Source organism: Rhea pennata, chromosome 6 (assembly GCF_028389875.1).
Source record: "Rhea pennata isolate bPtePen1 chromosome 6, bPtePen1.pri, whole genome shotgun sequence".
NCBI lineage: Eukaryota > Metazoa > Chordata > Aves > Rheiformes > Rheidae > Rhea > Rhea pennata.
Window position 1 is genome coordinate 2315914 of NC_084668.1, and position 22463 is coordinate 2338376.

The window sequence follows — 22463 nt, forward strand, 5'->3', positions numbered from 1 at the left end:
ATAAAGACCATGACAACATGTATTGCCATGCAACTAAGTAGTTGTTTCAATGTACTAGGAACAGAGTATGATTCTTTTCTATTAGATTGCACTGTAAAATTCTTTACTGCCAAGAACAATAACAGTTTCCTAAGTGATACTGCTTTTCTTTTTCAGTCTAATTATATATACACTGATAATGCAAAGAAGATGCGAGATAAATACAGTGTGGTATTGGATACTCCTGGATACAGGACTGTTCAAGAATTAAAAACACATTTGAGTGAAGTAAGTTCTGTATTATTTTTGTCTATCTGTGTTAGTTATAATTAAAAAAAACTCAGATACTCTCACTGACTTTCATGAAATGTATGGAATGCAAAGCTGTGATTGCCAGCTGCTAAATGGGCATCTGTAACAGAAGAAATAATTCATGGATTTGTCTTTTTCTAGCTGGTTTACAGAGCTGCAGGCAAGGAGCTGAAGACAAAATATACTTCCATCCTTGATACACCTGATTTCTTAAGAGCCAAACAAGGACAAAAAATACAGAGCCAGGTGACAAATTTTTACTGAGAGAAAACATCTGGGGGATCCCTCTTAACATTCTGTTAAAGTACAGTAAAAATTTTCTAGGGTGTTTCAAAACAATATGGATTTCCTAGAGGGTACTTTTAAAAATGGCCATTCCTCATTTTCAAGTGGCTATAAAATCTCATGTTGACCACGTCTCTATAATGGACATGTCCCACTTTATCTGTCTGAAGTAGAACACTAAGCCCTGTCAGTTTTGTTCAGATTCTCTGAAACTTTGATTTTCTCAGAGAAATAAACACTTTTATTCATCTGCTTTTATCTAATCTACTAATCATCACTTCTTTATTCATATAAGAGTTCTTTAACTGAGCTATTATCTACAAATTTTACGGATTTTTTAAATTCACAGAACAAAAAGATACCTGCCAGAGAGAAACAGACAATTTGAACAATTTTATTTAAAGTTAGGTCTGGATACAGAGCCCAAGGTCACTAATGCCACGTACCTATGACTTTCTGTGAGTGTGTTACTGGCATTTACAAAATATCAAGAACATTGATAGAGAAAGATAGCCTAAGAGAATGTAGAAGATGAAAGAGCACATTACTTTCTTCTAGGGTAAATTGTGTAGTTATATGTGCGTTGTGAACTTACAATCATTTTTAAGGGAAAAAATTTTCAAATAAAACTTATTTGAAATGTATATTTTTGGATTCTTTTCTTCTTACTGCAGTATTTGTATGTGGAGCTTGCCACAAAAGAAAGACCCCATCACCATGCTGGTGGTCAGACTCCAGCTTTTACCCATGCTAGGCATGTAAAGGACATGGTTAGTGAGGTAAGATATTTGCTCTTTTGTTTGATATCACTATGCTGAACTGTTCGGAAGTTTTATTTCTGATTTTAACGGTAGGTTCAAGACTTAAATCTGTTTGCTGTTTGGTTTTGTGCCTGTTACGCTTAAATTCTGTGTTTTCTATGTTAGCTTGGTAAACCAATACACATCTTTATACATTTCAGTATTTTATAAGATACCTGTTTCTAAAAGCTTGTTTGCAGAATCTGAGGGATGTGGGTTACAAGATCCATAAGAACTAGGAAGAGCTAAAAGTCTGGGCTTGTTTCACAGTGTTTTGATAGAAGCACTTTGCAGGAGTAACATCTTTGTGCACTCAGTGTAGCACCTTAGCGTAATGCCAGTTTAACAAATGCTTTTGAGGCTGAAGGTATAACTTTTCTTTTCCATCTTACTGTCTTGCTTTAGAAAAAGTATAAAATCCAATATGAGAAGATGAAGGACAAATACACACCTGTCCCTGACACACCAATCTTGATCAGAGCCAAGAGAGCATACCTGAATGCTAGTGATGTATGTAGCCCATGAATACTTTCGCTTACTTTTTTTTCAGTTTCTTTACAAGAAGAAGAAAAAGATCTGTGGGGGGAAATGCATGTAAACAGCAAAATATCCCAGTGTGGGTCCTGAATGTGGTCACTCCATTTGTGTATGTATTTCAATTTGGTATTACTAAGATTAGTAAGTTTTAGATTGAGGGCACTGTAATGCTTGATTTCATTCTTTATAATTTATTTTCACTTTCTTTGGCGCAGAAGTGTGGAGATAGAACAGAAGAAAAATAGGTTCAGAACAAATTGCTTACATATGAAATCTCCAAATAGTGCAGACTAGAATGAAATGATTGATACTGGAACCAGAATAGAATACATTAGAATATATCAGATATCTTATCTTAGATAAGTGTGAGGAATAAACTTGACTCTTAGTGGGAACTCATTCATTTTTCACTTAGAAGTAGATTAGAGGAAAAAACTTCATCTAAATTGCTGCAGTTAAGGATTTGAGGAGGAAATTATTTTTTCCTTCAAGTGTAGAATAGTGATTTATTCTTTAAGGCAATGGCTAATAGTAGTCTACTCATTAGTGAGACTTTTGCTATGTATTTCAACTTGCACATTGCCCAGGGGCCCTGGAAAAGCCTGAGAAGGCATATACTGGGCTGGTGTTTTGGCTTGTGGATTTGTCCAACTGGTGTCTTAAGACTGGTTTTAAATTCTGTAAAGGTGTGTCCCAGTTCTTTTGCACATCTGAATTTCTCCTCTGAGAAGATTAGCCCAAGCCTATGATCTTACTGCTTTCTTCTGGACCAGGATAGGGAGGAAGGGATAAATGTTTTTTTTATGCCAAATGCAGCAATTTTTCTCTTTTGGAAAGTGACCCTGTGATATGTGGAAGTGTTTTCTTCAGTCTGAAAGTGAATATGATAGAACTTTGTTTTTGATGGGCCAACTTCTCCCACAATTTTCACTGTGAGTCTCAGTCAAATTGTAATTGATTTTGGCAACTGAATCCTCTTGAAATTTCATAGGGCTTACTTTAACATGTTGAAAAGTAACACATCCCTTGATATCATTCTTAAAAGGTAGGATATGTAACTAAAACAATTCTTGACAGATAAAGGTAATTTCTTCTTTTATAAATTATTTTTCTCATCAGTTGCGCTACAAAGAAACCTTTGAGAACGCAAAGGGGAAATACCACACAGTGAAAGATGCTTTGAATATTGTCTATCATCGAAAGGTCACTGATGATATAAGCAGTGTATGTATACAACATTTCTATTCCTAATTACTGTTTGTCATTTAATAGTCTAGAATATGCCATTTATACTACTACTCTATTTGATTATGTCAAACAATCAGAAATATATAATTAGCACTATTAATATTAAATTCTGTCCTTCTACAGAAGACACAAATGTAGATAAATCTCAATCTCATGTTTTTAGCTCTGACCTTTCAGAAAAAGGAATACTTTAAAATTGCGTGGCTGATGTGTTCTTTTCTGAAATTGTTTTATTTCAGCTTTTATCTTTCTTTTTAGGTGAAATATAAAGAAAACTACATGAGTCAGTTGGGAATCTGGAGATCTATCCCAGACCGGCCAGAGCATTCCCATCATCGTGCAGTCACAGATGCTATCAGTGATGTGAGTTCAAGTAGTTCCTGAATCGGAGATGCTGAAACCTAAGTGGAAGTCTCCAAAATATAGAAAATGTCCATATTTCTTAAGAAAATCAAGGCAATATCAATGGAATTGAAAGAGTGATGTACACTTTTGCCTGGCAGATCTGTGAAATGACATGAGCAAATAATGTGGCTAAAATTGCAGTTTGTCTCCTGAAATCAGTTAAGACTGTTCCATTAATTTCAATAGCAGTATTTGCTTGGATTTTTTTTTTTTTTTTGTTATCACTGTAATAAAAATATGTAAAATCCGTAGTAGCATTGAAAAAAAATGTGTTAATTAATGTGTTATTTCAGTACTGATCAGGTACCATTTGATGCCATTTAAAACTGAAACCTTTTACTTCTGTTCTAAAGGTTAAATATAAGGAAGACTTATCATGGCTTAGAGGCATCGGCTGTTATGCATGGGATACACCAGATTTTGCTCTAGCAGAAAAAAATAAGGTGCTCTACAGTGGGGTAAGTAAGACAATCTGTATTCTTGCTAAGTATTTCTTCAAAGTTTGCCTATGTTGTAATTGCATCTTTCTCTAAAGACAATCAAATTCTGGTCAAGGCATGGAAATGAATATCTCATGGTAGAACACAGAACATAACATCTGAAAATAGAAGGCTTGCTATTACTGAAATTAGAAACAGTCTACTTATTCCCTCTGTTCCTTGGAACAATATCTGTTCTGAGTAATTTTTCTAGTGATTTTAAGTCCCACTTCAAAATTATGAAGGTTTGAAGCTTCCATTGTTTTCTTAGTATGATTAAGAAACAAACTACTACTCTTTTGACCTAAACTTTTTTTGTAAATATGTTAAAGACACATATGCACTAATTCTACCATATTATTGCTGCAGATAGTTTTCACAATTCTCTATTTCTATTGCCTTACATTTCTTAGGTAACCTTTCTTTCTTTCTTTCTTTCTTTTCTTTCTTTTCTCTCCAGTGTAAGTACAAGGAGATATTTGAGAAGACCAAGTCTCATTTTAAGTATGTAGCTGACTCTCCAATTAACAGGCATTTTAAATATGCCACTAAGTTGATGGATGAGGTAAGTATTAAAAGATTTCAGTAATCTCTCATACTGAAGTAATAGCTTTGTATATGTTAACACTGCGTTGAAGGCTGGTGTGCCTTATGAAATGGTAGATAGATCAAAGTAGACCAAAAGGGAGTTAAAAGAAGAATGTTTAAAGGTCAGATTAAAATGAAGAAAGACAAGGATGTTCCTGTTATCTGCCTGAGTAATTGCACAGAGCAGGTTTACAATAATTAAAAAGTGAAATTGCAGAATAACTTCTTTGCTGACCAGTGAACAAATACTAACTGAAAAGATATTGCTTGCTTAGTAAAACTGTTGAGGAAAAAACTGACTGTTGATTGTCATATGCAAAAAGAGTATAGAGAGAATCACAGCTGCTTTCTTGAAATATCAAACAAAATTTTGTGTTAGAAGGATAATATTTTCTCCAAAGTTATCATAACTTTATTCCATTTTTTGATATTCTGTATTGAATTCTTTCACTTTTAACTTACTTGATCTGTCCTTTAGACTTAAAGAAAAATAAGCACAGTGTATTAGCAAAAGGTTAACAAATGTCTCTGGGTATAAATTGCCAACAAAGTTTCTAGAAGTAACGCTGTACATCTGTAGGACAAATCCCTTTGAAAAACAGTTTCGCTTACTGAAGAGTGGCAGGAATAGGATGTATGCATCCTTAAATTGTAAATTAGGCCTTTCAGGAGTAATTTACAGCTGTATATTTTGTATTGGAAATGTTTTCTCTTTTTTTCTATTTTTCCTACATTTCTCTCTTTTGGATACGGATTTTAATCCCAGCCTTCAAATATTGCATTTAATGAGATTTCAGTGGTTAGAACTATGACCTCAGGATCTCTTTGTGTCTTCACTTTCTTATTTTATGTTGTTACAATGTATTATGCTATTCTGAGCAGAAATTATATAAAGCTGCCTATGAGAAGCTCAAAGATAGGTACAGCGTTATTGTGGATGATCCTAGGAACCTCCTGGCCAAGTGGGGGACCACACTGAGCAGTCAGGTACTGTAGGAAAGCTGGCCAGTGCTGCCAGGAAGTGCCTGGTTCACTCGCAGCAACTATCTTTGTCTGCCTGAAATGTCTCTAGCGGCAATATTGTAGGTCTCGCCTGTGATATTGTGATGTTTTAGTTCAGTTGATCAGACATTCTCTGTTTTGCCACCCAAAAAGCAATATTACTTTTTGGGTGAGCTAACCTATACCGTATGTACTTTCATCTATTGTGCATCAACTGACATCATCTTCAAGTAGATTCTCATCTAATGCCTATTGAAATAATTGGAGAGATTTTAAAAAATGAATGTTATATCATGCATATGAAGACTTTTAGTGATTTTACAAAGATTATTTTCTTGCTTATTTTCAGATAAAGCAATAGAGGCATATTGGCTTTTAAATGCCTTTACTTTAATCTGTAATTTACTCCAGTATCTCCCAAAATACTTCGAGTATTTCCTTAATGAGACTTTTAATATATACTGTTGCCATTCTTAATTATAGGGATGTAAGTTGTATGCACATCTGAATGAAAACATACAGTATCTTGCCTAAATCTCTCCACTCTAAAAGTGACTGGGATCTAGAGCTGTGCTGTTGTTTATAGTCTTCACAAGTCTCTTTTGTGCTTCATTGACATTTGCATGCACAGAAAAAGTATAAGTCCTTTGCCAAGATGTTGCTGAAACAAGGATGTAATGAAATTCTGAGGCCAGATATGCTGAGAGCACTCTACAACACATACTTATGGAGCCAGGTAAAATGAAGAACTGCTGCTTTAGGAGGCCTTATATATACAATCTAGCTGCTTGGATTTTTAACGCATAATGCTTGTGAGTTCTCTGAATTTCCACAGATACCAGACTCCAAAGTTTTATATATGTGCTTAGTGCTGGAAATGATAAAATAGTCTTGATAACACTGTATCTGAAACAAGATTTACTGTGACTCTGTCTTGAACCAGCTCAGATCGATCTGGCCCTCCATTTTCCCCTTTCATTACAAATAATAGTTATATATAGACTGCTTTACAAGAATTCACATACTTACATAGAACAATTTTCCCAAACCTTTAAGAAAGTATGTTAGCTGCTCCTTGTAATTTCCCAACCAAATACTTATTCTGACACTATTTCTCATATTAACCCCCTGCAAGTTCCTAAATCTGTATGAACATAATGAAGTAATTTGGAGAGAAGTTTACAGTATTTATCTAACACGCTGCCTAATGGTGGTGTCTGATTGTGTCTAGATACAGAACAGATTCATGTCTCATAGCGATCAGAAGAGGTACAGGGAGAGTATTGCACACAGGTCCAGAAAGGAAGTCATGCTTTCATTGATTTTTTGCTCTACCTATTGCTTTTAAGCAAAGCAGACCTCATGCAGCCACATAATAGTAAGAGATTATGAACAGAAATAACCTCCCTTTTTGGGTGTTTATATTAGGAGTTGGAAGGTAGAAAGTGAGTATTATTCATCTACTTGTTCTTAGAGGTCAAAGAGTCTTACCGATTAATATTTCTGATTGCATAAAGGATCCTTTGAGCAGCCTGTGACTTCAGTATTATTGCCAAGAGATAATTTTCTATGTTTACCTTTATTTAGTCTGGATTCCTATGTATATATATTGGTTTTACCAGTTGGATGAAAATTCAATTCATTAAGTAACTGTTACATATTTATGTATGTACTGAGTCAGATACACTAGCAGTGACCTACACGTGACTTAGTTATTTCAATGGCAAAAATAATGGCTACCTTAACTAATTGGAGCTGGCATATAACATATAAGTTATATGCTGGAAACACAAAGTAGAAAGCAATTACATGAGAACAAGAAGGATGCTCTTCTTGGTTGCTGTAAGCACAGTTAATAAGTCTTTCTACAATAATATAGTGAAGATCCTCAGTAGACATTATTTGTTTGTCAGTGAATTTCTATTTATTTTCTAATTTAAAATATTTGCAGGTAAGTTTGAGTGTGTTTAAAGAAAAAAAAAATAGCACTCTGCCTGACCTGTATATTCATCTGAGTTGACTTCACGTTTTGATTTGTGTTGTCTCTAATCTTCTAATTTTTTGTCTGTCTTAGTTGTGTTTCAAAATCATATCTTTTTTTTCTTATGCACTATATAGCATGCAATTTCTTTTTTAGAAATGTATTGTAACCTCCTACATCTGCCCTGAGACTATCTGCAATAAATTATTATTCCTTATATACACTCTGTTCTCACTGAATTCTCTGAAAACAGGATTGGACTCCTGAGTAAGACAAGGTGATCTTTAAAAAATAAATGATTAAGGTACAGTTACCAATGCCTTAAAATAGCTTGGCATTATCATATATTCAATGAATTTATTTTCTCTTCTGTTATGTAAGATGTTTTATATTTCTCTTCATTATGATGAGTATTTTAAATGAGATTTTTTGTCCAATTACGAATTTTTAAAATATCTGATCTGCTAAGATTGCTTTTTCAGCCCAATTTTGGCAATTTAGGATAGAAGTTAAGTTTTTACACTCAGTGAAAGAAATTTAAAACTAGTCACATAAATAGATAGGCAGCCTTTCAGGCAAATAAGGGGTTTACAAAGTCTGGCTTGTTGTGCATGTTCAGCTTTCATTGGCTTTGGTGAAAAGATTTTGCAACATGATGTCTTAATATCAACATATCTCCTGAAGATATTTTGTCTTGGTTGGTGTGGTTAACATACTCTACTTCCTTATTGCCAGGTCGAATATAAAAAGGAATATGAAAAGAAGAAAGACAAATATACTACAATTGTGGATACTCCAGAACACCTAAGGACTACAAAAGTGAACAAACAGATCAGTGATGTAAGTGTAGTCAATACTTTGCAAGCATACCTTCTGTGAATGCTGACCTTTGAAGTATGGTACTTAAATAGTCAATTATAAAATATTTCTCATCTTGATTTTTTTTCAATTTACACCAAGACTATCAAGAAATAATGTGATCTAATAATTTGTATCTTCAGATTATTTACAAGTTGGAATATAACAAAGCAAAGCCTAAAGGATATACTACAATCCATGATACACCAATGTTACTGCATGTGCGCAAGGTCAAGGACAGAATAAGTGATGTAAGTAAACCATCCTTGTCTGTGATATCTGAAAGGCACATAATTAACTTTCTACTTTGATATGTGATATTTCTAACCCATATGTAATGCTGTAATAAAATTAGCTTCTTATTAGAATCAGGTTTTTTATTTTCATTTAAAACTCTTTCTGAATATAACACTTTTTCAATAATGCAGTAGAATCTGGAAGTATTTAGGAAGCTTTATTATGTAAAGTTCTGCTGTTGCCTTTGGAACATTTTTTGCTGGTGAAAAGAGTAGCCTTTGCTAGTAATAAAAACCATGAGCTAGAACTGATTAAAGCAAGGATTTGGGGAGTCTGTTTCTGGGTTTTCTTCCTATTTTGGCAAATAACTTCCGTGCAGTCATGATTTAGACGCTTTATCCATTACTCTATTTATTCAGTTCTTGTGGGCATTGTTAAAATGTAAGGGATTTTATTTTAAAATAATTATGTATAGATTCTTGAATAGGGGACAATGGAAGGCTAATAAGAAGAGGAAAACAGGAAGATTAAGTGGACAGAGTAATGCTCTGAGACTTAGGAGACCTGGTCTTAATTCCTTCTTCAACCTTATGCTTTCTGTCTTACGTTTCTATTGTTGTTCTTAAGAGCTCCGTAAATAAAATGGGGATATTAGCACTTTCATAACTCAGAGTAGTACTGTGAGAGAAAGCACTTTGAAGTCTGAGTCCTTCAGATGTTGCACAGATTTTCTGTATAAAGAATAAGACTAAGCAGAAAAAATAACAAAATCGTCTAGATACTAATGTGGGTCCTAAGAGACAGATTTTCAGAAATGACCTGTGAATTGAAGTACATATTCTTGTTCCAAAATTGAGTGCTGAATCTGAGATTTTGTAAAGGGATTTTCAGAAAGCATCGAGTGTGGCTATCAGAAAATAAATTTCTTTATTATTTGTATTGGGTGCCAAAAAATAGATAAAATTACTGTACACTTGGAGATTTTGGTAAATTTTAGTCTACACTTCATGGTGAGTTGTACCTACATATTTGCTATGCCAAAGGAACTGTGCTGAAGAGGACCCTTCTTTCTGGCAGATGACTGATACCAAGTTATAATGATATAATTTCTTTTTCTTCTCTTTAGATTTTATCTTGACAGTTAGGAGCAAATTAGTTAATACTAGGTTTTTCATATTTCGATACTTTTTTGTTCATAGTGGTAACTTTGATGGATTATCTTTGTAAACATTTTTTATGTTTTTCTTTCTTTAGCTGAAATACAAAGAGCTGTATGAGAGGAATAAATCTCATTGCAATGTCATAGTCGATTCAGTTCATATTAAGACTCCAAGGCATGCTTACAAGCTAAACAGCAATGTGAGTTCTGTTTAATTAATTTATAAATAAATAAATTAATTTATTATTAATACTTTCATTTTTGGGTTGGGACTAGTGGTTGAAAAAGTGGTTCGGACTAGCAAAGGAGACCAAGAGAAATTATTTTTCATTTCTGTTGAAATTCATTGAGCTTAGATATCCTTCTAATTCTCACACTGTTTGAATAAGATATATGTTAATTTATTTCACACTAAAATGCTCATTTATAAAGGTTGTTTTGAAGGTCACATGAGGTTCCCTGTATGTCACATCTTCTGTCATGTACTATTCTTCTACCTCCTCTCTATTTCTCTGAAGAGGCATAACTGCCTCTGAAATTCTCCTTGATGATGATCTTACAGACAGAGCAAGTTCTTTTTAGGAAACTCTCATTTGTTTTCTATTATTTGTGGTCTTGCATCAACTGTGATAGGCAAGGAACTGAAAACACTCACCTTCCTCAAAGTCATGACATCTACTCTGTCCCTCATATTCCTTTCCCTACCCTGCAGTGGAAAACCTAGAGCAAATGTGCTCCCACTAAATTAGTCATAATTCAGAGGAAAGCACTAATGTGATTTAGATACCTCTTCTCTCTTTATTTGGTTTTGACCAAAAGAGAATTTGCATCTGTGTAAATTTGGTGTCTAAATTACATAGCCTCAAATTAATTTATTTTTTCATGTTTTTTCCCTATAAACAGCTGGATTATAAGAAAAAATATGAAGCAGCCAAAGCTCATTGGCACTGGATTGCCGATAGGCCTGACTTTGTGCAAGCAGCCAAGTCATCTCTGCAACAGAGTGATGTAAGAAAATTAAAACAAACTGAAACCTCTCCCCTTTTCACAATGAAAAAATGTTGAAGATTTGGTGTCATTTTTGTTGTCATGTATTTTCTCTTCTTGCAGTATGAATACAAGCTGGACCGTGAATTCCTAAAAGGATGCAAACTCTCTGTCACAGATGATAAAAACACAGTATTGGCTTTAAATAATGCCATCTTGGCAAGTGATGTAAGTATCTGAACACCTTTTCTGTTCTACTAAAACTTTGCATACTACATAACCTACATTACTGACATATTGCTCCTATGAATACAGTATATTCAAAGCAGAATCTCGTTTGTGAATTCAGTAGAACTTTGCAGAAAAAAATGAAATGATAAGGTGGATTTATTAAAGAGAAGTTACACAGATTAAACCTTTCTCTAACACTTGAATCCTAAATAGAATTTGCTGTTTTCTCAGAATGATGAATATCCAATGATTTCATTAATAATAAAGGTTTGAAAATGTTTTTCTCAGTCTAACTTCATTATCTGGTTTGGTGTGTTTATCTCATTAACAAATTGGCAAAACAAGAATAAATTTGGTCTTGTAAATGTCACTGACCTGGTTTATGGATTTGCAAACTAAATAAGTAATTCAGATTTTACATTGTCTGAACACCATAGATTTTTTAGTATATTTATAGATTTCTCTTATTCAAATGCAAATACTATCTGGAGAAAATTAAAAAATTAAGCTGCAAGTATTATTTACACATAAGACAAATTATGTTTAATAGTAACTTGGAATATATTCAATATATTAATAAGAGTCTGCATGATAGCTATAGGAATATATAGTCTAGAAAAAGTTTTGTCTAACATCAAACTATGGGATCACCTGCAAACCTTTGCTCTAACAAGCAGTCACAACTTAGTTATTTCTTTTTAGATTATCACAAGACAAGATACACATTATTTGACATACCTTTTTTTCCCTGCTAGATAAAATACAAAGAGAAGCATAACAAAGCTCGAGGAACATACCACGTTGTTCCAGATACACCTCAGATCCTCTTGGCTAAGAATGTCAGCTCTCTTGTGTCTGAGGTAAAACATCTGACATTTGCTGTTTTTTTTTAAATAGGTCCTTTTAATAATCTTTGTGGATTTTTGTTGGTTTTTTTTGTTTGTTTGTTTGTTTGTTTTTTTACCTATTTTCCTTCTGTGCATTCAGAACAAATACAAAGAACATAGCAAGAAGCAGCTTCCACATGGGTCTTATACAACCCTGCCTGAGACACGAGACACTGCTCATGTGAAAGAGGTGACCAAGAATGTCAGTGAGGTAAGTAACTGATGTGATAACAATTTATGGTGACATTGTTACCTGATGCCTTTGCCTGTTCCATACTTTAGAGTACATGGTATAGTCTCATCATGAAAATGCCTAAGGACTCAGCAAAGATGAATTCCCTGCCAGGAGACTTTAACAAAGGGCTAAACCCATTTTATTGGGAAGCTACTGAAATATTCTGAAGAAAACCAAGCAGGCTAAGTGCTGGGAGTGAATCTTTCTTCAGATTCCATTTTTCATAAAACACAATATAAACCCAAATCATCAACTGCAAATAGCAAGTTTTAATAAGCTAAAATGTAAGTTATGACCATCAAGCTGGGGGCCACTTTGAAACTTAGGAGACTGCATTTTATCCATCTTAATAGTTTGAACTTAGTTCAAAGTATCAGTAGCATTTATGTCCATGTGAGATTGCAAAATCACATATGGCTCTTTTTGCTCTCAACAGACAAATTATAAAAAGAACTTTGTGAAGGAGAAAGGCAAGTCTAACTATTCAGTGATGTTGGAGCCTCCTGAAGTGAAACATGCCATGGAAGTGGCTAAGAAACAGAGTACCGTAAGTTTATCTTGTGCTTTCTTTAACTAAATAGTTTGTATAAGCAAACTGAAACTAAAGTCAGCTGAAAGAAACACAAGTTTACCTACTCTGGGATTTCTTCTCAGCCTTTATGTTCAGGTGTAATTCTGGAGGACAAAGATGTGAATATTTACAGATGTAAAATTGCAGAGAAATAAAGAATTTATTTGAAAATCATATCTATATTTAATAACATGATAGAATTTAATGTATTGCAAATCAAATTTAATAATTTATTTCATTTCTTCAAATACCAGATAGAATTGCATGTGCATATTCATTTGTAGACAACTTGCAAAAACTGATTCCTAAATCCATTCTTTGTGAAATTATTAAAAAAAATTATATATCATATGCACTCTTCCACGAGCGCTGTTGGGTCCTTATTTAGGTACATTCCTCGTAAACAAACATCAGTAATCTGCTTTCCTCTGTCTATCATCACGGTTTAGATTGAATACAAGAAAGATGCCAAATCCAAGCTCCACTACACACCTATAGCAGATCGACCAGATATTAAAAAAGCAACGCAAGCTGCCAAGTTAATTAGCGATGTGAGTGTTTTTTTTCATCTTCTATATAACTACTTAGCAGTAATTTTAGTATAAAAATACAGTAAAGCAATTAGAAGGCCATGTGGTCACTACTAAGCTGTATACTTCTTGTTTTCTCTGTGTTAGATTGACTATAAGAAGCGTGGAGAAGCTGGCATAGGTGTAACAATGCTGGGACGTCCGGATATTGAACTTGCAAAGGAGGTGTCAAAGCTAACTAGCCAGGTAATAATAAAAAATAAAATAATAAAAATGTTGTGAAGCTTTCAAGCGGTAAAAGTAATGAGTTCGGATTGGCTGACGTATGATATTAACTTACAGAGTAATATTAATATCCTAACTGGAATTAGGTTAAAGGAGTATTTTAAAGGGAACACATTGAAAAATTAAATCCTGATGTGAGGCTATTTCTTTGTTAAATTAACCAGAGCTGATTGGATTGAGCACCTGATTCTGCTTACAGTGGTATCAGTGAGACTTGATTCACTGCTTTCTTGTCTTGTAGTTGTTCAAATCTGCGTGACAGCTACAAGACCGGTCAAGTCACTTTCTCAAAATTAGACTGATGGAGAATTGTTCTCAGATGCTAAAATTCTACTGTCTTAGTGGGAGCAGAAGTAATTCCTCTGTACAGGCTAGAGAGAGAGGATTCATAGAAGGAGATAGGGAATTTATAACATCTGTGTTTTATTTGTGTTCTTTCCTTCACTTCCCTTTAATTCTTCTGTCATCTCTAAAACCTTCTTATACTTCCGTCTTCTTAAAAATGTCATTTATAATTTCATTTACCATGTCCAGTATCAACATTTTTGGGAATAGCAAAAGGTAAAATGTAGAAATGTACAGGTACCTGAATAGCTATGCAACTGAAAAATTTATAAATTCTGTGGATGTTGAAAATAGTTGGTATGCAGCAGAATTAAACTGACCTTCTTACAAGATGCTGTTGGTTCAGTGGGTAAGTCTGTATGTCCTGAAGATAAAACAGAGGACAACTGGTACCTCTAAAAGTGAGTTGATGGTTTTCAAGAGAGTGTTGCCTAAAAATGAAGTAATCCAGAATTAGAAACCATTTTTTGAAGAAGCCTTGAAACTTGTAGTACCTTTCTTGTCTCCAGTAGTGAAATGGATACAAATTTGTTGCTTATTCACTTGTGTGATCTTTTTTAAAAAAGTAAAATAAAAATCAGCATTGAGCTTACACATATAAGCATAAAATATTCTTACATTAGAGATTTTTAATAACTTTTCTACTGGCTTATTAAATGTCAGTAATGAAGGCATAGAATTTCCTTAAAATTATGCCATGACAAGATCTTTCAAATATTAAGGCTGAGGTCTTAGTCATATTCTCTTTTGTTTCCTTTTCTGGGTATTGGCTTTCAAAGAAGCAGCATTTTATCTAACTCTTATTATTCATCTTTATGAGGTGAACATTCAGTTTCTTTCTGTCACTTATTTTCTACTCCTGCCCTTTAAAAGAATCTTCTATTTTGACCTTAATATGCTGTATTAATATAAGCTTATTTACTTTTACACAATAGTCTTGATTTGCAGTTAGCATGAAGCATATGCTTGCTGTTTCCTGTGACAATTTTTTTCCACCAGGATCTCAGTACTACTTGGTTCTTTTTCACCCCTTCATACTTTAATCCTGTAATTGTGTGCATTTCTGATCTTGCTTTCTTGCTACGCATTATAGGCAGAATACCTCAAACAACACATGAGAGGGCATGGAGCTGCATCTTATGATACACCATGGATGAGAACCTTTAAGAAAGCTAATATGCTAAGTAGTCATGTAAGATAAATTTAAGTGACACAACTGGGAATGCCATTTTTATGCATCTTTCTCTTTCTTGCGTATTATCTTTATAACTACAAGTCGTTAAAGATTTTATGATTCAGCAGTTGCACTGGATCTTTTTGTGTCTAAGGTGTTGAATGTAGCAAAACTTGTGAGGCTGCTCGTTTTGATATGACCTTCTTTTTTCCTATGGAAAGACAGTGCATGGGAATTCTGTGGGTGGAGAATTTGTCTGTTCTGAAAACAGCACACAAAGCTTGAAACTTTATTGTGGCCTTCGTTCTGGCCTTGGAGCTTGCACTGTTTTTAATGGAAGTTCCCAGTGCACTCATGCAACATGAAAACTTACCTCTTTCACATGGAAATAGCAAAAGCAGCCAAATAAGCTTTACTTACAGAAATATGTGCTTTGGTAGGACAAGCCTATACAATGGTGCAGGTCATTTTCAGGGAACCTTACGCAGGATACTCACACTAGAATTTCAAGCTGTTCTGTTCACATTGTGCTGGAGTGGCTTAGTGGCAGCATAGTGTATGAGTAAATCAATCCCAGAGCCCCAGAGAAGTCTGCCTTACAGTGCCTTAAGGGCACATATCTTTTATTTCTTACCATCCCACAAGCTGTGCAAAACAGGAAGACTGTGGTTCATAGCAGTTTTTGAAGTAGCAGTAAACAGATTTGTGCCATTTCTGTCTTGCACATGTATTTCCAAATGAAAAAAGGGGTTTATTGTTTCTCTATGTCTAGCCATGACTACTGCATGCAACTGTTGCATGTTTGAATGCTGGCTACTATATTTGTCAAGAAAAACAAGAATTTTTTCAGTGAAATAAAGGACTTTAAACTGGCAGCTAGTCCAGAGAAATAAAGTACAAGAAAAAGAAGAAATGATCATTCTCATTCAGTGATAATGAGCTCCTCCTTTTCTGTGCTTCTGTTCTGATGCTAACCAGTTCTCCTGTTAGTACTGTAAACATGCTTTGATAAGATTATGGAAGTCCTGAGATAAAATTAATTATTTCAGAGACAGTAATTAATCTACTTCATTTATCCACTTGCCTGATTTGGTTGTGTCTCATCTGTCTGTCTGCAACTCTTGCTTTTAATTTTGTGCAGATCTTTCAATAAGATTTCTGTTGGGTTTAAAAAAAGTGAATTCTTTGGCATGATGGTCTGATTTTAATCATATGTTAATATTACACACATAACTTCACAGATACTAGTAAACTTGATTTTGATTTTCATTCTTGTGAGGTCAGAATCAATACTGGTTCCCTTTATGTCAAAAATGTTGATATTACTTGTTTTGCTAAGCAATTACATAACTTAAGGACTTGCCTGCTTCACTATATGTTTTATTTTATCTGAATGTTGAAATATTTTGCAAAATAAAAGAGGGACAGTGCTGTAGCATGAGGGATATGGTGCTATATGGACAAGAATATGACAATGAATTCAAAAATGTAAAATCTGGAATGTGATTTAACTCTGCATTCAAGCATCTGTGTTTTTTTTTTTTTTTTTTTTTTAACTAACACAAAACTATCTGTTTACATTTCTGTAAATGTCATGAGAGTTCAAAAACCTGTAGCATGGTTCAGTTGTTCCTCAATTTAATTATTAGTTCTTCATTTTTTTTCCTGATTTACAGTTGTGTTTATGAATATGGTTTATCCTGCTGATGTCAATGTGATCTGGTTTGGAAGCATTACTGAACCTCTTGTGTAACCTAATTCCTAATAATTAATTGTATCATTATTCTGTATGTGATCATTATCATCTTTCTTTATTACTGCTTTATATAGAACACAATAAGTATGCAACAATATATATAAAAGCATTTGGTATGTTTGTTGTCTTTAATGCTTGTCTTGAGGTAGTTTTTATAGCTCATATTTCTCTTGAGAGACGTAACTTTTTTTTTAAATACTCTTTATGCTTGTGTCAGTTTATCTCTGTAAAATACAATAATATCTTACATATGCACACTTCCCATAAAATGAAAAATCTTCATGTTTCAGAGGGTCAGAATTTACTATATTTTGTCAACATAATTCTCTTCACTGTCTATTTCTGCAATGAAGAGATGCTATGAATATTTCATTCTGTGCACTGAATGAAAAATTGCAACTGATATTCTGTAAATACTGATGTAGATTTTCTTTCCGTGTCAGGTGATCTTTAAAAAGGCTTTTATTCCAATGGATACCTTCAAGTTACTGCTTCTTTGTTCTTCTGCTTACTGTCAGCATGAGATAGAGTTTCTTGGTCTTCTGCAACCAAACAAATTAATACTCAAGAGTAGTTGTAATACTTGATTGTTTTTGAATTTAGGTTAAATACAAGGAGAATTTTTCCAGAGAGAAGGGTAAAAAGCCAAAGTATGATTTAAAGGAGGCTAAAATCTACAAGACCATGAAAGATGCTCACAACATGGCTAGTGAGGTATGTCTACTTACACATTTCCCATTGGGAAGTTCATTAATGAAGACCTTCTTTGTTATTAATACATTAGATATCACAGGTTTTATTAAAAGCCTTTGCTAATACTGTTTGCCCTTTCCTACCTGTAGGTGAAGTATAAGGCAGATTTAAAGAAACTTCATAAGCCTGTCACAGACATGTCTGAATCGCTGATTATGAACCATGTCCTGAGTACAAGCCAACTCGCCAGTGCTGTAAGCTCATCAACTAACCCCAGATCCATTTGATTTTTCATTCTTACTGATTCAATTCTGAATTGATCTCTGCTAACTATTTCTGTAACAACTGCTCCCTCTCTTACTGTTCCTGGGACATCACCTGGTAGTGATCTCTTCCTCTACTTTCTAATGAGTACTTCCTAGTCAACTAGCAACTTTATCACATTTATTTCTCTGGCAGTGAAAACTTTATTAGCTGTAGAACTGCTAATATTTTAAATCCTCTAATCGTTTTTAGTGGAATCATTCTTTATTACATTTTAACTGATTGCATCTCACTAACAACTAGTGTTTTTTCTTATTTTCTTTTTTCTTTATTGCTTATTATGATTTAAAACTTTTTTCTTTTTTTATTTCATTTTTATGTTTAACATCCCCCTGTTGTAGAAGTACAGAATTGTGCCTAACAAAATATTGGGTAATTTTATAATGACAAAAGTCATTATTGCCTGACAAAGCCTTTTTCATGTTTCAACTGTGTTTTCTTTTTTTTTCAATCCTGGTTTTGAAAAATCTTCCTGTTTTGGTTTGTGGGCCTTCGTTTTTTCTTTCTTTTTTTCTTTCTTTCTTTCTTTTCTCTCTCTCTCTCTCTTTTTTTTTTTTTATTTTTTTTTTATTTCTAATATCTCTCTGATCCATTGAAGTGTTGCATTGATTGGACCTAAGAAGCAGATTTGCTGAGGGTCTTTTTTTTATTGAGATGATTTTTGACACCTTCCCTTCAGTACCAGTACAAGAAGCAATATGAGAAGAGTAAGGGTCACTACCATGTGGTGCCAGATAATCTCGAACAGGTTCATCTAAGGGAGGCATCAGAACTACAGAGCCAAGTAAGTTGGTCACATTTCTAGTTAACCTCACTTACTCAGTACCAAAGTCTCCATCACAGAAGTCATCCTATCAAATTCTCCAATATATAACCATCTCTGTGCCCGTCCGCTTTATAAACACTCAGAACTGAGAGAAAAGTAGTCAAGGAAAAATATTTGCTCATTTGCTCTTATAGAACACATGCAAAACGTCTGTATAATTTCCACATTTTAGAGTAGATCATGAAGTTATTTATTTCTGCTGTACCTAGATCTTGTTGCGTGGTGTAATACATTTATCAGGATGATTTAATCTGTAGAAAAAAAGGACAGGTAATCACAGAAAGTGGAGACTGAAAGAAGTAGAATTGTTGCTGACAGCATATCTTCTATTGCTTTACTCATCTTAGTTTCAAGTGATAGAGTTCTGCCATTTTTCTTCTGCTACCTTAATTGCTCTAACAGTCCAAAACAATACTTACTTTTAGATGTGTCTATTGATATTTTTCCCCTCTAGAATACAGAAAATTCATTCCAGAGACACCTATTCTCTGATTTGGTCTCTAATCCTCCTTATTCCAGATACTTATTGACTCTACAGCAAGAGAGAATTTATTGCTAGATCACAAAGTACCATAGTTATTGTTTTGTTGCCTGGCACAGAAGAGCAAAAAGGTTACGTAGCAAAGGAATATAAGAAAAAGGTCATTAATCAGTTTGTATTTACTGTAAGGCACCACTTGTTGCTCTAATTTGAGATCTGCATCTTCCTCAGCTGAATAACAAACGATCTTATCATTACCTCATGTAGTAGGCTAAGAATCAATTCCCTAAAGGCAGAATGCTATAACTTGGATCTAGAATATCTTCATCTGGTGGATATTTTATGTCCTGGACACTGAGGTGCAGAATTAGGTAGCAAGTCACTGAACTGCATCTTTTCAAACCCTGCTGCTAACACTACGGCGATCCACTGGTGTGTACCTGGCTGAGCTCAGGCAGGCTCAGGAACAGCCTGAGGGCCTTCAAGTTACGAGTTTTACAGCTACCCGTCTTCCTTCTTCTGATTTATTTCTTGAAATCTGAGCTCACACTGCTTATCATTTTCAACAGGAAATAAATTCGTAGAATTCGAGGCCACTCAAGTTTTACTAAGCCTGACCTTTGATTTTACATTTGACATTAATTAATGTCAATCTCAGGAAGATAATTAGTGCTAGTAGTTTGTTTTTTACCTGAGGTCTGTTGCTTCAAGTAGTCTCATTCTAGGCGATGAGTTGGTTCTTTGATTATTCAGGAGGGTAACTTTTTTCTTTTATTCACAGGTTAAATACAGAGAAAAGTATGAGAAGGAAAAAGGAAAACCTATGTTGGACTTTGAAACTCCAACATACCTTACTGCAAAAGAATCTCAGCTCATGCAGAGTGAGGTAAGATTAAAATCATTACTGTTAAACTGAAGAAACTTTATAAAGATATTCTTCATAGTTCAGCTTTCACTGTGATTTAGATAGGCAGTTATACGCTTGTGTACGCTTATAGACTAAAAATTATTACATCATATGTTACATTACATCATATGTTACATTACATCATATGTTACATTACATCATATGCTTCCTTACGTTAGTTACAAAATACTACTTTTAAAATTCATGAAATTTCCCTCTGCCACTGTAAAGTATGTATTTTCTGTAATTTTTTTCCTGAAAAAGCTATCAGTAAATAAAACAAAAGCAAAGTTTTGAGTCTGTAGGAGAAATGCAATATGAAATACGTTTCACTTAAGCTCTTGCAACAGAATATATTATGTATGTCATTTACCAAAGTCCATGGAAGGATTTTTCTAGATGTCAGTGTAGTTATTTGTTATTGTTTTCACCTGAGAACTCTAGTTTTGAGAAAGCCGTTTATTGCCTGTTTGTCTCTGCCATCATAGTATTCTCACTGACCTGTCATTCTATTTCCTCAAGTAGTTATTTTCTGTTTGTTTGAAGTTTTATCTTGTTCTGTCACAGATGAAGGCTTATACATGTTGACTTATACACTTGTATAGTGTAGGGCCCTTAGACATTATGTCTGAGTGATACCATTGAATGTTTTCTCCATGTGCATAAATAAGCAAAAACAATACAAATGTAAGTTTAGGTCATATTTCCACTGGAACCAATGATCTGTTTCATGGACTTTAATAGAAACAAGATTTATTCTTTTAGCTGCCTGCAGCACTTACTGTAGCAGATTGTCACTGTGACGTTAATACTGAACTACTGCCCCTTTTCCATCCTTCCAATAGTTTTTCACATAGTTAATGGTAAAAATGTAATAAATATTTGCTGTTTTGCTTTTTTTCCTTCTTCTTTTTACTCTCATTAGAAAGAATATAAGAGGGACTTTGAAGAGTCCATTAAGGGCAGAAACCTAACTGGCTTGGAGATTACACCGTCCTTATTACATGTCAAATATGCAACCAAAATAGCAAGCGAGGTAGCAGTTATTCTGTGTTTAATTCCTCTGTCAAATTAAATAATTCCACTAATTATCCTCAGCAGCATTTCTTCTTCACCACTTTCTTTTCCCTAACCATTCACATTAAGCATGTTGATACACATTTTTGTGTTGTGATCTAATTTATTAAGGACATTTATTTCATTGTTCATTATCTATATTCATATTTACTGTATCCCTTTCTGACATCAGTGCAACTGTTCCATTGTGGGGTGTTTTGCTGTGGCTTTTAAATTTACATGGAACAATTTTTACTGTCCTGTATTCTGTTTCTGTAGTTTGTATATAACCCTCTACAATATTCTTTGTTGTTTTTTAAAAAATCCTTTTGGATCTTTTTCATTTTTTTTTTTGCAACAAAATTGTGGTGTGGAGAACGCTATCTAGTCTGGCTTTGCAGTTTTGTTTTCTTTCTTCTGCAGAAAGAGTACAGGAAGGATCTGGAGGAAGGTGTCAAAGGCAAAGGTCTAACAGCCTTAGAAGAGACTCCAGACATGTTAAGAGCAAAGAATGCAACTCAAATCCTAAATGAGGTAAATCAAAAGCTGCTTGGAAAATACCTGAATGGATATAACAGTCTCCATTTGATAAGTGTGCATGATAGTGTAACACTAATATGAACTAGTCAGTCACTAGAAAATCTTGAGTAGAAAGAAAGAAAGGCTGCTTTTTGGTGGCTAAGCTTAAAAATGGGAGCCTGAACTTGCAGTGTTCCTGGCTGTGAAGTAACATTTTATGTTGCTATCAGGGATATAGATGGGAATCAGGTCCTGTGATCAATTGCCAGATCAGTCAGGGGGTAAACAAAATCAAGATGGTGATGCAGCAAGGCTAAAGGGAGGAACCGAAAGTGTCAGTTTTGCAAGCTGGGTATCTTAAGTCACGAGCAGTTACGAAGGATGGGGAACCAAGGCTGAGGAGACAGGAAGGAAAATGAGAAGTCAGAAAGAGACTAGAATGAGGGAAGCAGACTGGCATACTTCTGCAACTGGGAGATACTCTGTGCACAACAAGCTCTTTTCAAGTGCTTCATACTTAAATGGGTGTGTCAGAAACACCAGCTGTGCTTATGGGCAGTTCCCCCCTCCCCAAGACTGACAAATGCTAAGCTGCTATAGCAGCCAGTTGTCAGCTGCTGCAGGACTGATGGCCAAGGAGGGGTCTGCCCAGCATTGATGGAAAGACCTGGTCAGCAGTGAGCCAGCAAGCGTGCAAGCCGAGCAGTGGCTTTATTTACATAGTGGACTGGTATAATAAATATTTTATAGTGACTGTTTTCAAAGGTTAAGCTTAGCTCATATTTT

At 34.3% G+C, this 22463-nt stretch overlaps 1 protein-coding gene across 1 annotated transcript in view; it reads left to right on the forward strand.

Moving 5' to 3' along the window:
- The window catches only part of NEB (nebulin), a 135896-nt gene that overhangs the window by 94055 nt on the left and 19378 nt on the right, over positions 1 to 22463 (forward strand). Inside the window, exons 115-139 of the mRNA XM_062578819.1 lie at positions 157 to 267; positions 433 to 537; positions 1251 to 1355; positions 1782 to 1886; positions 3033 to 3137; positions 3420 to 3524; positions 3920 to 4024; positions 4506 to 4610; positions 6267 to 6371; positions 8352 to 8456; positions 8618 to 8725; positions 9966 to 10070; positions 10774 to 10878; positions 10981 to 11085; positions 11844 to 11948; positions 12076 to 12186; positions 12647 to 12757; positions 13231 to 13332; positions 13459 to 13557; positions 17475 to 17585; positions 17714 to 17818; positions 18568 to 18672; positions 19977 to 20081; positions 21028 to 21138; positions 21582 to 21692. Coding sequence (XP_062434803.1) covers positions 157 to 267; positions 433 to 537; positions 1251 to 1355; positions 1782 to 1886; positions 3033 to 3137; positions 3420 to 3524; positions 3920 to 4024; positions 4506 to 4610; positions 6267 to 6371; positions 8352 to 8456; positions 8618 to 8725; positions 9966 to 10070; positions 10774 to 10878; positions 10981 to 11085; positions 11844 to 11948; positions 12076 to 12186; positions 12647 to 12757; positions 13231 to 13332; positions 13459 to 13557; positions 17475 to 17585; positions 17714 to 17818; positions 18568 to 18672; positions 19977 to 20081; positions 21028 to 21138; positions 21582 to 21692 — 2655 coding nt within the window. The remainder of the gene's footprint in view (positions 1 to 156; positions 268 to 432; positions 538 to 1250; positions 1356 to 1781; positions 1887 to 3032; positions 3138 to 3419; positions 3525 to 3919; positions 4025 to 4505; positions 4611 to 6266; positions 6372 to 8351; positions 8457 to 8617; positions 8726 to 9965; positions 10071 to 10773; positions 10879 to 10980; positions 11086 to 11843; positions 11949 to 12075; positions 12187 to 12646; positions 12758 to 13230; positions 13333 to 13458; positions 13558 to 17474; positions 17586 to 17713; positions 17819 to 18567; positions 18673 to 19976; positions 20082 to 21027; positions 21139 to 21581; positions 21693 to 22463) is intronic.